Here is a 17,595-nt window from a genome sequence, read left to right on the forward strand (position 1 = left end):
CAGGGCTGCAGTGCCAGTCACTTGTCTCCGATCAGCTGTATTGATCAGGGATGTGATGACAGAACCGAACATCAGCCTTAATTAATAAACCTGATAATTGATACTCAGTAGATATCAGTTAATAAATACTGAATAGTTTATCATATATATATATATGTATATATATATATATATATATATATACATATATATGTATATATATATATATATACATATATATGTATATATATATATGTGTGTGTGTGTGTGTGTGTGTAGAAAAGAGAATAAAATCCCAGATAAATTAAGTAATAATGTGAAAGAAAGAATTCAGGCAATTGATCCAAAGCCATTTTATTTTTTAAGCTGTTAAAAATGAAAATCCTTAAAATAAACAATAAAATACAAAACAATTACATATTCAAACCACGTACATTCAGAACAGTGATCTCAGGAATTCCTATTGCCCTGTAAATATAAACACTAACATTAACATCTTTAAGTTACTCAGATCATTTTAGTTTTTGCTGAAAAACTGTAATTTCAGCTCATTTCTTATTGCAAATATGATTTTTTTATGGGTGTGTATAATAATTTAACTACAACTAACTCAGAATTAACCATTTACTCAACAAAGAAAAATCTAAAATTAAAAGCATTTAATATGTTAATTTACTTTAAATAAATGTACAAATGTGTTGCAATCAGTTTTAAAAACAGTTTAATAAGTTGTTTAACACGTCAGCAGTTGCAGTTTACCCTGTATAGAAATGTGCAGACGACTTTACACAAACAGTACGTTTAGCAATTTTAGCAGTTCAGACGAGACAAAATTTAATATTTAATTACATTTTTATTTAATTCTAATTTTATTTTATATTTAACAATATTTATTGAAATGTTTTATATTGTGTATTTTTATATTGTATGCAAATTTCATTTGCATGTAAAATATGTACAATAAATAAACCCACTTGGCTTAATGCATGAGTGTGTGTGCTGTATACATTCACAATTATTTAAAAATAAAATAACAGTGTATAAACGCACAAATGTGCACACTTTGATGTTGGACTTGGAAAAATGTATTGAACGAAAAAAATATATACATGTAGGTATGTGTATCAAAGAGTTACGATATCTTTTTATTTTTAACTTAATTAATACTCATTATTATTATTATTAGTGTTTTTATTATAGTATAGTATAGTATAGTGTAGTATAGTATAGTGTAATATAGTGTAGTATAGTATAGTGTAGTATAGTGTAGTATAGTATAGTATAGTGTAATATAGTGTAGTGTAGTATAGTGTAGTATAGTATAGTGTAATATAGTGTAGTGTAGTATAGTGTAGTGTAGTATAGTGTAGTATAGTATAGTGTAGTATAGTATAGTGTAGTATAGTATAGTGTAGTATAGTATAGTATAGTGTAGTATAGTATAGTGTAGTATAGTGTAGTATAGTGTAGTATAGTGTAGTATAGTATAGTGTAATATAGTGTAGTATAGTGTAGTATAGTATAGTGTAGTATAGTATAGTGTAGTATAGTATAGTATAGTGTAGTATAGTATAGTGTAGTATAGTATAGTGTAGTATAGTATAGTGTAGTATAGTGTAGTATAGTGTAGTATAGTGTAGTATAGTGTAGTATAGTATAGTGTAGTATAGTGTAGTATAGTGTAGTATAGTATAGTGTAATATAGTGTAGTATAGTATAGTATAGTGTAGTATAGTATAGTGTAGTATAGTATAGTGTAGTATAGTATAGTGTAGTATAGTGTAGTGTAGTATAGTATAGTGTAGTATAGTGTAGTATAGTGTAGTATAGTATAGTGTAATATAGTGTAGTATAGTGTAGTATAGTATAGTGTAGTATAGTATAGTGTAGTATAGTATAGTATAGTGTAGTATAGTATAGTGTAGTATAGTATAGTGTAGTATAGTATAGTGTAGTATAGTGTAGTATAGTGTAGTATAGTGTAGTATAGTGTAGTATAGTATAGTGTAGTATAGTGTAGTATAGTGTAGTATAGTATAGTGTAATATAGTGTAGTATAGTGTAGTATAGTGTAGTATAGTATAGTGTAGTATAGTATAGTGTAGTATAGTATAGTGTAGTATAGTATAGTATAGTGTAGTATAGTATAGTGTAGTATAGTATAGTGTAGTATAGTATAGTGTAGTATAGTATAGTATAGTGTAGTATAGTATAGTATAATCTGCAGGCTGTCTATAGGCTGGTGCTCACCACTGTAACCCGTGGTTTGAGAAACGAAGCGCTCTGATTGGTCACTGAGTTCTTTATTATGCAGCTGTAGACTGGCTGCCTCGTCTTGGTGCCGTTAGTGACATCACTTCCTGCGTCCGCTGCTGCCGATTCTGCACTGTGATTGGTGGAAATGTTTAATTCCTGCTCTGTAACTCCGCCTGTGATATTTCCAAGCTCCTCATTGGCTGGTTTGAGGTCATTGTCCTCGTATTGAATTTCCTCATAAATGCGCAGCTCTGTTCCTGATTGGTCAGAAGGAGATGCTGTCGGCTGATTGGAGGCGGAGATGTTTCCGAAATCATCTGTGACGTTTTGATCGAACATTTCCGATTGGGCACTTTGGCCCCGCCTACCTTCTTTGTGTAACTCCTCCCCCTCAGGAGCTCCGGTGGAGTCGCTCTGCTTTTTATTGGCTGATGGATCTGAATGCTGATTGGCTGTGGTAGGAGGAGGCTGCTCGTCATCGTCGATGTTGATGGGAATAAACTCACGCCATTGGCTGGTGGACAGGAACCATTCTGTCCTCTGATTGGTGGAGGCGGAGCAGTTTGAATTGTGTCTCGCTACGGTCTGGTTCTGAGGCACGTGATTGGTTCCCCGAGACTCCGCCTGGTTGTTAAGGATGGTGAGCGTAGAAACGTGATTGGTGGAGGACGTCTCCATCTGGACTGAAGACTGAGGATCTTCTGCTCCATCTCTGGGACACGCCTCCCCAGAGGGGCGGTGTTTTAAGCTCCTGCTGCCACTGGTACGGCCTCTGTTAGCTCGTAGGATGGGTAAATCTGTGGAGCACAGTGTTAAAAATGGGCTAAATGAATTTTTACGACAATAAAATTGAATAGAAATAAGATCTGTAGCTACATCTGAAAATTATACGTTTTATTCTTTAGATGATCAACAGCCTATACCTGCTGCAGGTGTGTACAGGTAAGTGTACAGGTGAGTACAGGTGTGTGAAGGTGAGTACAGGTGTGTGTAGCTGAGTGCAGGTGTTTACAGGTGTGTGTACAGCTGTGTGTACAGGTGTGTATAGGTGTGTACAGGTGTGTGTAGATGAGTACAGGTGTGTGTACAGGTGTGTGTAGGTGTGTGTAAAGCTGTGTGTACAGGTGTGTAGGTGTATGTAGGTGTGTACAGGTGAGTACAGGTGTGTGTAGGTGAGTATAGGTGTGTACAGGTGTGTTTAGGTGTGTACAGGTGTGTATAGGTGTGTGTAGGTGTGTACAGGTGTGTGTAGGTGGGAGTACAGGTGTGTGTAGGTGTGTATACATGTGTGTACAGCTGTGTGTACAGGTTTGTAGGTGTATGTAGGTGTGTACAGGTGTGTGTACAGCTGTGTGTACAGCTGTGTGTACAGGTGTGTGTACAGCTGTGTGTACAGGTGTGTGTACAGCTGTGTGTACAGGTGTGTGTACAGGTGTGTGTAGGTGTGTAGGTGTATGTAGGTGTGTACAGGTGAGTACAGGTGTGTGTAGGTGAGTATAGGTGTGTACAGGTGTGTTTAGGTGTGTGTAGGTGTGTGTAGGTGTGTACAGGTGTGTGTAGGTGGGAGTACAGGTGTGTGTAGGTGTGTATACATGTGTGTACAGCTGTGTGTACAGGTGTGTAGGTGTATGTAGGTGTGTACAGGTGTGTGTACAGCTGTGTGTACAGCTGTGTGTACAGGTGTGTGTACAGCTGTGTGTACAGGTGTGTGTACAGCTGTGTGTACAGGTGTGTGTACAGCTGTGTGTACAGGTGTGTGTACAGGTGTGTGTAGGTGTGTAGGTGTATGTAGGTGTGTACAGGTGAGTACAGGTGTGTGTAGGTGAGTATAGGTGTGTGTACAGGTGTGTTTAGGTGTGTGTAGGTGTGTACAGGTGTGTGTAGGTGTGTACAGGTGTGTGTAGGTATGAGTACAGGTGTGTGTAGGTATGAGTACAGGTGTGTGTAGGTGTGTACAGGTGTGTGTAGGTGTGTACAGGTGTGTGTAGGTATGAGTACAGGTGTGTGTAGGTGTGTACATGTGTGTGTATAGGTGTGTGTAGGTGTGTGTAGGTATGAGTACAGGTGTGTGTAGGTGTGTATAGTGTGTGTAGGTGTGTACAGGTGTGTGTAGGTATGAGTACAGGTGTGTGTAGGTGTGTACAGGTGTGTGTAGGTGTGTACAGGTGTGTGTAGGTATGAGTACAGGTGTGTGTAGGTGTGTACATGTGTGTGTATAGGTGTGTGTAGGTGTGTGTAGGTATGAGTACAGGTGTGTGTAGGTATGAGTACAGGTGTGTGTACATGTGTGTGTATAGGTGTGTGTAGGTGTGTGTAGGTATGAGTACAGGTGTGTGTAGGTGTGTACAGGTGTGTGTAGGTATGAGTACAGGTGTGTGTACATGTGTGTGTATAGGTGTGTGTAGGTGTGTGTAGGTATGAGTACAGGTGTGTGTAGGTGTGTACAGGTGTGTGTAGGTATGAGTACAGGTGTGTACCTGAGTGTTCTCTGGTCTGGATGAGTTTGAGAGGGTGAACTGCCTCCACGCCGCTCGCCCTCACTGCACTGAGAGAGATACAGATATATTAATATCTCCATTTTTCAAGCATATCATTATCTTTATTACTGCAGTTCTTCTTCTCCTGTCAGATTAACTCTTAATTCTGATTCTCTTCTCTGCTGAAACTGAGACTCAGTTCTTAATCGTGTTAATCTGAGCTAAAGGCTAAAGCTGCTGTTTCCATGTGGGTCAGCCAGACGTCTTCCTGTAGCAGTTTTTTTATCCAGTTTCCAAGAGTCTTTTGAAGGTGTAGGAAACAGTGCTTACGCAATGCAATGTTTGACCCTCTGTGTGGTTGCATACTGAATCGCTAAGTCTTTTCCAACACACAGCTCTGATTATAACTGTACGGATGTTTGTTGGTACCTTCGCAGAACCCTCTCTCGGATCCGTTCCACTCGTCTGCGTTTAGCATCTCTGTGTTCGGCGCTCAGGGGTGGATCACGCTCCATATCCTGCTTTATAACACAAAAACTCAATAATTAGCCCTTTAAAAAATGAAGAGATCACTTCAGTTTCTGAATCAGTTTCTCTGATTTTGCTATTTATAGGTTTATGTTTGAGTAAAATGAACATTGTTGTTTTATTCTATAAACTACAGACAACATTTCTCCCAAATTCCTAATAAAGCTCACTGTCCCTCACCTTGCCAAACCACCTAGCTGTATTTGTTAGCATTGCAGCTCCAATTCCTGCTAAGCCTTTCTGTTAGCATCAAGGCAAACCAGCTCTAGCCCTGTAGATTCTGGCTGTTGTCCCTGGCTGCAAGTCTGCTTTAACTCTGCTGAGCCTGGCTGTTATTTTTTTGTGACAATCAATCATAACAAAATCATTTTAACCTTTACAGTCCTGGCTTTTAGCATTGTGGCTAAGCTAGTTCAGGCCTGCTGAGCCTTTCTTTCTTTTTTCTCCCCAATTTACACGGCCAATTATACAACCCACTCATTAGGACTCCCCCTATCACTAGTGATGCTCCAACACACCAGGAGGGTGTAGAAGACCAGCACACGCCTCCTCCGATACATGTGAAGTCAGACTCCTCCTCTTATTGAGCTGCTGCTGATGCTGTAGCATTGGCGAGTAGCATCACAGCGCTAACACTCGGAGGAAAGCGCAGCGACTCGGTTCTGATACATCAGCTCACAGACGCAGCCTTGTGCTGATCCACATCACCCTAGGAGTGATGAGGGGAAAGAGAGAGCGCCATCTACTGTACTGTACCCACCCAGAGAGAGCAAGGCCAATTGTGCTCCAGCAGCTGATGGCAAGCTGCATGATCAGGATTCAAACTGGCAATCTTGTGATCATAGTTAATGTTTCATGATCCCTTGTAGCCTCGATAGAATGTTCAGTTTTTGTGACCTATCAGCTACTGTAGGAGGAGCCTCAACTGCAGCCTGGGATTTTTAATTTTGTAATTAAGTAATTACGAGAGTGTGTAATTACGAGAGTGTGTAATTGTGAGTATCTGCACTCACTCTGCTCTCCTCCGGTGTCTGTTCCGGGTTCTCCGGGTTCCCCAGGTTCTCCCGGTTCTGGTTCTCGTGCTCCGTCAGCAGCCGGTGGGCGGAGCTTGCAGTTCTGTTTGTGGGGCTCCGCCCACCGGCCTGTGTGTGTGTCTGTGTGTAAATCTGCTCGGGCAGTGGGATGGTCAGCTCGGGAGGGGGGTCCTGAACACACACTCGGCGGGCGGTCAGAGACGAGGGCAGGACAGCGCTGACCACTCGCAGCACTCGCAGGGGGGACGGCTGCCCCTCCCCCAGGGGGCGGGGCTTATCGTCCAACAGGAGGCGAGGCTTATCATTCCGGTCCCGCACTGGGGTGGAGTTAGTCTGATTGGTCGGGTTTTCCTGATGTTTACTCTTATTGGCCGATCTCTGCTCATGCCTCTGCCTCCTGTCTCTCTTCTCCACTTCAGTCATCTGCCCTTTCTGAGAGAGAGACAGAGAGAGAAAGAGAGAGACAGACAGAGAGAGAGAGACAGAGAGATAGAATTATTAATTGTGTGTAATTGAGGGCCGTATCTTGCAATAAATGATTTTAACCATATTGATAATGATAGCCATATTTTATCAATCCAAAAAGGTGAGCCGTCAATTGTGCATCATGCAGATTGATTTAGGGCGTGTCAGTGTGTCTTTGTTAACGTAAAGGCGGGAAAATACTAATTCTCTTATTTAATGATGGGTGTGGTTAATTGTGGGCGTAACGTGAAATAAACCAATCAGAGTGTCTCTTGCTCATCATTCTCGTGAGCTCTGACTTTGGTGGATTGCTATTGTAACGCTGCAGCTACCTGGACGTGTTCAACAAACTCTTCTCAGCAGAGGAAACTGAGCTGCTGGTTGACGCTGTGAAGGAGCTCCAGCAGCTCATTTACGGGAACAGCAATGTTATTTTATTTACTATTCTGTTTATTGTTGATGTAAAAGTTGGGTTTGTGCTGCTGTGTGTTCATGTGTGTGTAATAAGTGGGGGTGTACGCTCGGCTCGGCACGGCGCCTGTGTTACCGAGATAGTGATGAACGTCTGACTGTTGGCATCTGTCTAGGTTGTATTCAGTCAGTGGAGCTCCTGTGTTTTCTGTTACCAAGATAAACAAGATAAAACTCCAGAAATGTACCTGAACACACCTCATTTCCAGAACACCACGCCCATCAGAGTAGATATATTCAGAAGATCTGCTGCTGTTTAAATGATGAGTGAAAATAGACTGTTGGTGGGGTGTAAGGTAGCAATGAGCCATTGTGTGACTGGGAATCTGATTTTTTATTTGTTTAATGTTGGCTCCACATAAAAAGTTTGGATCGGGTACCTTTATTGGAGGGCCAGACTCCGCCCACCCACAGTGAGAGTGATCATCTGTAAAAGAGACAGAAAATAAATTATTGTAAAAAAAATAAAACAGGGGTTCATTACCTTTTTCACTGTGGGACCTTTTAGGTTTAAACAGGTGTGTGGTGGTGCTACAGTACCTGAGGACAGGTTGGGGTCTCTGTGTGTTGGGGGGGAACTGTAGTTCATTGGGTCTATTGGAGTACTGCAGTACAGAGGCTGTAAAAGAGAGAGTTCATTAATAAACATTCAATTCAACAATAAAATCAATAAAATTGATTTACTAACTCTAGAGCAGGGTTCAGCACAGGTTACTCATTTCCTGGCTTTTATAATGCTAATTTATATTAAATAAAGTTTAAATATAATTAATATATAATTACTAACATCATTTAACTATAAATTTACTTTACAGAAATGAAGAATAAATGTTTTAAAGTTTTGCCAGTAAATTATGGTATTTTATATGTTGTATATTTTAAGACAGTATGCAAGCTAAACAATTCACAACCAAACTTCATTTAAAATATATATATTTTTAGTTTTGTTTGTTTCTGTTAACTTACATTACTACCTGGCTCTGCCCACCCAGGCCTCAACTCTGTGCCATGATTGGTGCTTTGCAGCTCATGAGGTAACGGTGGGCGGGATGGTGGCTCTGGCTCCTCCCCCTTTAGAGTATTAAATTAAGTTGGTTATGGTTTCTGTACATCATTTTACTGTGTAGAGTTTACCTCTCTCACCCACACTCACTAACTCTCCTACTGTAGCGTACATCTCACACACACACACACACACACACACACACACACACACACACACACACACACACACACACACAGACAAATAACCTCCTATAAAGTATTTAATATAACTTATGCATCTATTTACAGCTCTAGAAATAAATAAGATACTGATACTGATTTTGCTATTTATAGGTTTATGTTTGAGTAAAATGAACATTGTTGTTTTATTCTATAAACTACAGACAACATTTCTCCCAAATTCCAAATAAAAATATTCTCATTTAGAGCATTTATTTACAGAAAATGAGAAATGGCTGAAATAACAAAAAGATGCAGAACTTTCAGACCTCAAATAATGCAAAGAAAACAAGTTCATATTCATAAAGTTTTAAGAGTTCAGAAATAATCAATATTTGGTGGAATAACCCTGGTTGGTTTTTAATCACAGTTTTTTTTCATGCATCTTGGCATCATGTTCTCCTCCTCCACCAGTCTTACACACTGCTTTTGGATAACTTTATGCTGCTTTACTCCTGGTTTAAAAATTCAAGCAGTTCAGTTTGGTGGTTTGATGGTTTGTGATCATCCATCTTCCTCTTGATTATATTCCAGAGGTTTTCAATTTGCTAAAATTAAAGAAACTCATCATTTTTAAGTGAAATCTTATTTTTTTCCAGAGCTTTATATAGAAAATATTACATTACATTGCATTTAGCAGATGCTTTTATCCAAAGCAACTTACATATAATTCATATAATATATAATATATAATGTATGCATCAACTTACCATGTACTGCAGGTTCTCCATGGGATGGACGGATGGGTTCTGAAGTACAGATGGAAGACCTGAAAAAAGAGAGAGAGAGAGAGAGAATAAATAATGAGAGCTCCTCCTGCTGGTCACAGGCCTGCATATCTAACTATTACAAATATTTATAACATAATCAAATTAGATACAGGTGTGTCTCAAAAAAATTGAATATCTTTGAAAAGTTACTTTATTTCAGTAATTCAATTTAAAATGTGAAACTCGTATATTATATAGATGTATTAAACACAGAGTGATCTATTTTAAGCTTTTGTTTCTTTTAACTGTTGCTACAGACAATGAAAACCCAAAAATCAGTGTCTCAGAAAATTAAAACATTATATAAGAACAATTGGTACTTTTAGCAGTGTGGGCAGTGTGCAAAGTCCTGCTGGAAAATGAAATCTGCATCTCTATAAAAGTTGTTTTCAGCAGAGGGAAGCTGTAAGATATGAAGTGCTGTAAGATTTTGTGGGGAAACAAAACTGCACTGACTTTAGACTTGATAATAAAACACAGTGGATCAACAGCAGCAGATGACAGACATGACTCTCCAAACCATCACTGATTGGTGGAAACTTCACACTAGACCTCGAGCAGTTTGGACTGTGTCTCTCCACTCTTCCTCCAGACTCTGATCCCTTGATTTACTTTAAATGAAATGTAAAATGTACTGATGATCAGTGATGGTTTGGAGAGTCATGTCTGTCATCTGCTGGTGTTGATCCACTGTGTTTTATTATCAAGTCTAAAGTCAGTTCAGTTTTGTTTTCCTACAAAATGTGGGACAGATTTTTGGGTTTTCATTGGCTGTAAGCTTCATAATCCTCAACAATAAAATAAATAAACTCTTAAAATGGATCACTACACTGTCTGAGGATCAGTCAGAACCACACTGAAGAAGAACCGACCTGGTGGTCTCTGCAGACCCAGCATGATCCGGAACCGGGTCCGGTTGGCCTTCAGCCCACAGAGAATATCCTCCATCATCCACAACTGCCTCTGAGCCTGAGAACGCTCCTGATTTACAGAGAGAGAGAGAGAGAGACAGAGATTTCACTAAAACACAGGTGATCCAGCCGCTGGAGCGAGTCTGATAATTATTATATATAATTATGTTATTAAATGAGATAAAAGAAGAGATTTAAGCTGGAAAATGGCCAGAGAGTTATTTATAAATAAAAATGAGCTTGTGAGGATCAGCTCTGTGGTATAATGTGCAGTGGTGAGTACTGTAGGGGTAGTCAGTAATAAATATGTATAAATTAAAGTACTATAAAAGAAAATATCATGGTTTAAAAGGGGTTTCTGAGCTTCCAGAGGTTAAAAACACCACTATATCCTGTAGTGCCAGACCTGGTGCTTCTCTAATACAACAGGGACTGGACGAGCCCTGTGTGTGTTTGTGCACTTGCACACCTGTGCCAGCAATGGGTGCAGGTAAAAAGTAGCTGAGTACAGTACTGAACGGGTGTCCAGAAACATTTGGACACACAGTGTTTTAGTGTTTTTCATTTTAAAGAGAGAAGAGAAGAGCAGTGCTGCCCCCTGCTGGCCTGAGGGAGAGCGATGACGTCATCCTGCTGGAGATCAGACCCTACCTGAGGAAGACCGAAGTGACAGATGTGCTGCAGGTGAGACCTGAACACACACAGCTCACTCTCCATCCTCTCATAATCCACCCACACTCTCTCCATCTCCTGAGAGAGAGAGAGAGAGAGAGAGACAGAGAGACACAGAGAGAGAGAGAGATACAGAGAGAGAGAGAGAGAGAGAGAGAGAGAGAGAGAGATACAGAGAGACACAGAGAGAGACACAGAGAGAGAGAGAGAGAGAGTGAGAGAGTGAGAGAGAGAGAGAAAGTGAGAGAGAGAGAGAGACAGAGAGAGAGAGAAAGTGAGAGAGAGAGAGAGACAGAGAGAGAGACACAGAGAGAGAGAGAGAGAGAGAGAGAGAGAGAGACAGAGAGAGACACAGAGAGAGAGAGAGAGAGAGACACAGAGAGAGAGAGAGACACAGAGAGAGACACAGAGAGAGAGAGACAGAGAGAGAGAGAGAGAAAGTGAGAGAGAGAGAGAGAGAGAGATAGAGAGAGAGAGATAAGAGATAGAGAGAGAGAGAAAGAGATAGAGAGAGAGACACAGAGAGAGAGAGACAGAGAGAGAGAGAGAGAGAGAGACAGAGAGAGAGAGGGACAGAGAGAGAGAGAGAGAGAGAGAGACAGAGAGAGAGAGGGACAGAGAGAGAGAGAGAGATAGAGAGAGAGAGATAAGAGATAGAGAGATAATAACCATAACACTATCAGCCAAATACGTCTCAGCTCTACATCACCACAGAAATCAGCTTAATCAACAGACCAATCACAACTCTTCTTAAATAATTACAACATACAACACTGTTATTAATATCTTATTCATTTATTTAAATTATTATTTATTTAAAGTTACATTTATATGTAAGATATGTTAATATATATATATATATTTGTATATGTATTGTTATGTATTTATTTTTGTATTTTTTACCTTTTGTATATGAACTTCCTGTTTAATTGCTTTGGCAAAAGTTGTTAATTGCAATTCGTGCCAATAAAGCTTTTTTAAATTGAAATTGAAATTGAAAGAGAGAGAGATACACAGATTAATGTCTAATTAACCTTTGCAAATTGTTTATGAATATGTGAACTGTTTCTGTATGCATTGATGTTAACTGATAAATTGTTGTTTTTATTTCAATTAATCAATTAATTACTTAATTAGTCAATTAATTCATTAATAAGACTTTAGTAACACTGTAATTGACCGTGGTTATGCCAATAAAGCTTCTTTAAACCCTTAAAATTCATACAAAACCCTTTTTCTGCAGTAAAATAACTTTAACTAATTTATATTCTGTAAATGTGAGGGTTTTAAATCTCCTACAGGACACTTGAAGAAGCTTCCTGTTCACTTTCTCTCTACTACACTTAATAATAATTCAGATCAGTAACAATCAATCAGGAATCAACCCAAATTCTGCAGGTTTAAAAATAGATGTAAAAACTAGACAAACATAATGAAACTAAAGGTTTAAAGGACGTTTGATTTGTATTCAGGAAAATACTGATTTTAAAATGAAGTTCAGGAAAAAGCCAATTTTATTATTTTATTCACTATATTTTGACATTAGCAGATTTACTTAAATCTTTTTTTACACTTTCTATTACAATTATTACAATTATGATTTTCAGTAGTAATGTTCCTTATCAAACATAAACGCTTTGTATGTAATGCTTTAATAGAAATTCTCAAGATTTAGTGGTGTAATGATTTGTAAAATATTGACGAAAATCCTGAACTGTTTGAGAGAGAGAGAGAATTATTTCAACAGAATAGAGTGATATAATAATTATTTTATGTCTTTCTCTCCCTCACTCTCACACACACACACACACTGTACTGTACCAGAGACACGTCACACATCCTGGCTCTGATGGTGATCAGCTCATCCTGCAGCAAAGTCTTCTGGGATTCCTCCTGCTCCTCCAGCTGCCACTCCTCCAGCTGCAGGCGGGTCATCTCCAGCGCAAACTGAGCACGCTCCTGAACACACACACACACACACACCATGTGCAGGCTCTGGGATGGGTTTTAAAGTTTTTTAGTAAAGTACCACAACCATTTTTTCTATTTCTATTTTTTTCTAGTTTCTGGGTGTGGTACACAGTTTCAGTTTTTCTTGATTCTTACACAAATGTTGTAAATGTATGGGCCAAACCCTTAAATTCTCCTGCATTCAAATCGATGTTACCTCTTCTTACAATAGTGTTTTGATCTCAGACGACACACACAAACCATCATCTGAATAAAAATTTATACCAGGGGTCAGCAAGAGGCGGAAGGATGTTTGGCCAGTTTGTTTGAACTATAATGAACGATCATGAAAAAAACAAAAAAATAATAAAATGCTTCTCTGGTGAGCTTTTGTTTATATTCCTCCCCTGTCTCTCTTTCTCTGTCGCTCGGCGTGACTTTAGTTTTCCGCTCGTTCTCCTTATAAGGGCGTTTTTTCCGGCCGTGTCTCAATTCACTAGCCGGGGCAGCGGTAGTGTATTGGAGCGTGACCCTGATTACATGGGTTGGATCCTGTGTGAGGAGCGGTGTGTTTATTTATTTATTTATTCCTTTTCTTCTTGGGTTTACCTGCTTTGAGATCAACTGTTCTGCAATTGGGTTCAACAACCCTCTGGGCTGGAGAGCTACTAGTCTGTAGCAGCACTGCATCCCATTACACTTCATTTTACAAAACACAATTTTTTGTGGCCACATAATGGCTTGAAAAATATCTGTCCCACGACCAAACTTAGGCCTATTTATGTTCGGTACCACATTTTACTACAGTCAGCTCCTACATAATTGTGTTGTAGAATATTTTATAATATTGTTTTTTATTCTCAAAACACAAATACTCGAGAAAAACTGTAAGATCCAGTGAGGTAGAGGATTCTGTCATCTGTTACACCTGTATTGTTCACCGCTAATCAGATTATATATATATATATATATATATATATACATATACATATATGTAACTGTTAGAGTGACATGTTAATAAGGATATTTATGTTTATTTATCATTATAAATTCATTGTTGTTTTATTTCATATGGTTGTTAAAAAGGTCTAAAAATGAGGGTAAAATGTGTTTATAAATATACGTCTCTAAAATATACGTCATTACGTCTGTGAAGCGTAATGAGTCACGTGACGCGAGTTAGTTAGGCGGGTAACTGAAGCATTGTGGGTCAGAACTAACTTGCCGGCAGAGAGAGAACAACTACAATAGCTAACACGAGGTCTATAGGCACACGGTAAATGTTTATCTGTTTAATGATGTTTATTAATGTGTTTAATATGCTTTTTTGTTATTATTTTCGTATTCATCGTGTCCGATGAAGGACCAGAGAGAGGGAGAGAGGAAAGGAGAAATAAACCTTCAAAAGACATCAGTATGACTCGTGGCCATTATTCCATTAGACCGGTGTAGCTACAATATATATAAAAAACAAGAGCTAAACTCTTACCTTATCTGACTGTAGGTGAGCTAGTTCTACTGAGAGAGCCTGAAGAAGCTTATCACATCCACATAAACGAGTGAGCACCATCTGCAGAGAGAGAGAGAGAGAGAGAGAGAGAGAGAGAGAGAGATACAGATGAAGAGAGAGAGAGAGACAGATGAAGAGAGGCAAAGAGAGAGAGACAGAGAGAGAGAGAGAGACAGAATGGAATATGAACTGTTCACACCTGGTATTATCCTGGTTGCTGGGTGACGTGATCATAAGTGCGCAGTGTAAAAGGTGAACAGGTGTGATCAGGTGTGATCAGGTGTGAACAGTGCGTCTGGAGGAGCATCATAATCTCCATCACATTCAGAGGAGATTAAAGATGCATATTATCACATTATTATTATAATGATTGTAGTATGAACACCAAAGCAAAGTCCCGATACCCACATTAACCTCGCCACGCCCCCTGCTGGAACATAGTACATACTAACTGCGATACCACACCGTCCACCACCTGCACGGGTTAGCTGAGCACGCTGCAATAATAGGCTCATGACTGGAGCACCAGCTAAACCAGCTGCTCATCTGCTCAAATCTTACATCACTGAGTTTGTAGCGTTTGGATCAATAGTGCATTTTTCGGCTTGTTCAGGCGACTGCACCATACAAGTGTCTCCCCTGCACATTTTATATAAGCTCTATCGTTGTGCACAACCTTTAAAATAAATGTAAAAGAAACACATTTTTGTATATTTGTCATAAAACTCATGCAAAAAAAGGTGCTGTTTGTTAAAATTGTGGCACATCTACAAATAAAAAAGCTTCATAAAAGTATTTTTTCAGTTGTTAAGGACTAACATAATCAACACTGAGAAACTGTAACTGAAAATCACTCTTATATTTTGAGAATATTGAGAATTACAGTATCGCCAAGTTTTTTATAAAGTTGACGTGTGTTTGTATTCTTTCAGTAAAAAAACGTAAAAGAAGGCTCTGAGTGGTCCAGTGGTCTAAAGTGCTGTCACTATGAGCAGGAGGTCGCAGGTTTGAATCCCGCCCATGCAGCTTTACCATCAAGCTGCCGGCGCTCAGAGGGAGCACAATTGGCCCTGCTCCCTCCGGGTGGGTACAGTACAGAAGATGGCGCTCTCTCCCCACATCACTCCTACGGTGATATCTGCGGCACAGGGCGTCTGTGAGCTGATGTATCAGAACCGAGTCGCTGCGCTTTCCTCCGAGTGTTAGCGCTGTGATGCTACTCGGTAATGCTGCATCAGCAGCAGCTCGAAAAGAAGCGGTGTCTGACTTCACATGTATCAGAGGAAGCATGTGTTGGTCTTCACCCTCCTGGTGTGTTGGGGCATTACTAATGATAGGGGGAGTCCTAATGAGTGGGTTGGGTATTTGGCCGTGTAAATTGGGGAAAAAATGGGAAAAATTTGAAATAAAATTATTTTAAAAAATGTAAAAAAAAACATTAGTTTAAATATTTGAAATAAAGCTCTAAACAGTGCTGTTTGTTACTATTTTGAATCATCTACAAATAAAAAACTGAATAAAACTGTCTCTTTTAGTTTTTAAGCACTAAAATGATCTACATTGAGAAATTGCAATTGAAAATCATATATATTTGGACAGTATCACCCAGTCCTAATACATACTTTACCTTTTAAATATGTATGTTCTTTTTATAAACTTGATGTGTTTTATTTATATTTGTAAATATTTTGCTCTTTCTCTGTTATTTCATGGCACAGTATTCACACTAATAAAGTCACTATTCTAATACTATAACACACCAGTAGCTGTGTGTGTGTGTGTGTGTGTGTGTGTATGTGTGTGTGTGTGTTACTCACGTCTGTGTCTCCCTGTAGGGCTGAGAGTGTCTGGTTGTCTCTGTCACTCGGTACGTGCTGCATCATGAGAACACAAAACCAGGTCATTACAACAGATTTACAATATACTGACCCATTAACAACACCTAGGAGTGTGTGTGTGTGTGTGTGCGTGTGCAGCTTGATTTAGGGTGTCAGTGTGTCTTTGCTATCGTAAAAACTGGAAAAGTACACCTTGTGCATCTCAAAACACACAAAATTCATGTACTAATTATCTTAATTAATCATGGATGTGGTTCATTTTGGGTGTAAAGTGAAATAATAAATCAATCAGAGTGTCTTTTGCTCATCATTCTCTTTAAGAGTAGATCAGGTGAGCTCTGTCTTTGGTGGATTGCTATTGTAACGGTGCAGCTACCTGGACGTGTTCAACAAACTCTTCTCAGCAGAGGAAACTGAGCTGCTGGTTGACGCTGTGAAGGAGCTCCAGCAGCTCATTTACGGGAACAGCAATGTTATTTTATTTACTATTCTGTTTATTGTTGATGTAAAAGTTGGGTTTGTGCTGCTGTGTGTTCATGTGTGTGTAATAAGTGGGGGTGTACGCTCGGCTCGGCACAGCGCCTGTGTTACCGAGATAGCGATGAACGTCTGACTGTTGGCCTCTGTCTAGGTTGTATTCAGTCAGTGGAGCTCCATAAACATACACACACACACACACACACTACACACACACTTAGACTGAGAAATGGTGAACAGTACCGTAGGTGGTGGGTACACACACACAGGAACATGGCTGTGATGGAGCTGAGGATTGTGGGTAACTCTGGAGGGGGGCAGAGGTGGCAGTTGGTCCGAATGACTCCCCTGCAGAAACACACACACACACACACACACACACACATTGCCATCAGACCACCGTCAAACAGTACACTCATAGTGTGTGTGTGCGTGTGTGAGTGTGTACCTTCATAGCTGATCTGCGTGGGGGAAAGTAACATTCTGCGTAATCCTAAAACAGAGAGAAACAGTAAATAAACTGATATGTAATAATTACATTAATCACAATATAAACCCTCAGTAACTTTACAGCACATAAAACATTATCACTGCATTTCAGTGATACATAGATTTTACAGTTCATTAATTAATAACTGTCTCTACTAAATTCTGAAGCATTACTGTGAGAATTGTACTGCATTCAGCAAATCAATAAATGAGTAGAATTGTGGTAAATGGCGTGGTAAATGTGTGGTAGTGTGGTAAATGTGTGGTAAATGTTTGGTAGTGTGGTAAATGTGTGGTAAATGTGTGGTAGTGTGGTAAATGTGTGGTAAATGTGTGGTAGTGTGGTAAATGTGTGGTAAATGTGTGGTAGTGTGGTAAATGTGTGGTAAATGTGTGGTAGTGTGGTAAATGTGTGGTAAATGTTTGGTAGTGTGGTAAATGTGTGGTAAATGTTTGGTAGTGAGGTAAATGTGTGGTAAATGTGTGGTAGTGTGGTAAATGTGTGGTAAATGTGTGGTAGTGTGGTAAATGTGTGGTAAATGTG

At 39.3% G+C, this 17,595-nt stretch overlaps 1 protein-coding gene across 3 annotated transcripts in view; it reads right to left on the reverse strand.

Moving 5' to 3' along the window:
• Positions 1 to 316: 316 nt before the first annotated feature.
• si:ch211-234p6.5 (pleckstrin homology domain-containing family A member 4) overlaps positions 317 to 17,595 on the reverse strand; it is a 29,024-nt gene continuing 11,745 nt past the window's right edge. For 2 of the 3 annotated variants that reach the window (XM_049480634.1, XM_049480636.1), the window contains exons 9-23: positions 17,011 to 17,055; positions 16,806 to 16,910; positions 16,065 to 16,121; positions 14,227 to 14,307; positions 12,609 to 12,746; positions 10,767 to 10,865; positions 10,077 to 10,185; positions 9,145 to 9,203; positions 8,177 to 8,281; positions 7,751 to 7,829; positions 7,591 to 7,637; positions 6,254 to 6,706; positions 5,142 to 5,233; positions 4,713 to 4,780; positions 317 to 3,032 (exon numbers count right to left, since the gene is read on the reverse strand). In XM_049480634.1, the coding sequence (XP_049336591.1) occupies positions 2,212 to 3,032; positions 4,713 to 4,780; positions 5,142 to 5,233; positions 6,254 to 6,706; positions 7,591 to 7,637; positions 7,751 to 7,829; positions 8,177 to 8,281; positions 9,145 to 9,203; positions 10,077 to 10,185; positions 10,767 to 10,865; positions 12,609 to 12,746; positions 14,227 to 14,307; positions 16,065 to 16,121; positions 16,806 to 16,910; positions 17,011 to 17,055 (2,358 nt within the window). In that variant the 3' untranslated portion in view covers positions 317 to 2,211. The remainder of the gene's footprint in view (positions 3,033 to 4,712; positions 4,781 to 5,141; positions 5,234 to 6,253; positions 6,707 to 7,590; positions 7,638 to 7,750; positions 7,830 to 8,176; positions 8,282 to 9,144; positions 9,204 to 10,076; positions 10,186 to 10,766; positions 10,866 to 12,608; positions 12,747 to 14,226; positions 14,308 to 16,064; positions 16,122 to 16,805; positions 16,911 to 17,010; positions 17,056 to 17,595) is intronic. The other variant, XM_049480635.1, reaches the window with a different exon arrangement.

The sequence above is a fragment of the Astyanax mexicanus genome, chromosome 6, assembly GCF_023375975.1.
Source record: "Astyanax mexicanus isolate ESR-SI-001 chromosome 6, AstMex3_surface, whole genome shotgun sequence".
NCBI lineage: Eukaryota > Metazoa > Chordata > Actinopteri > Characiformes > Acestrorhamphidae > Astyanax > Astyanax mexicanus.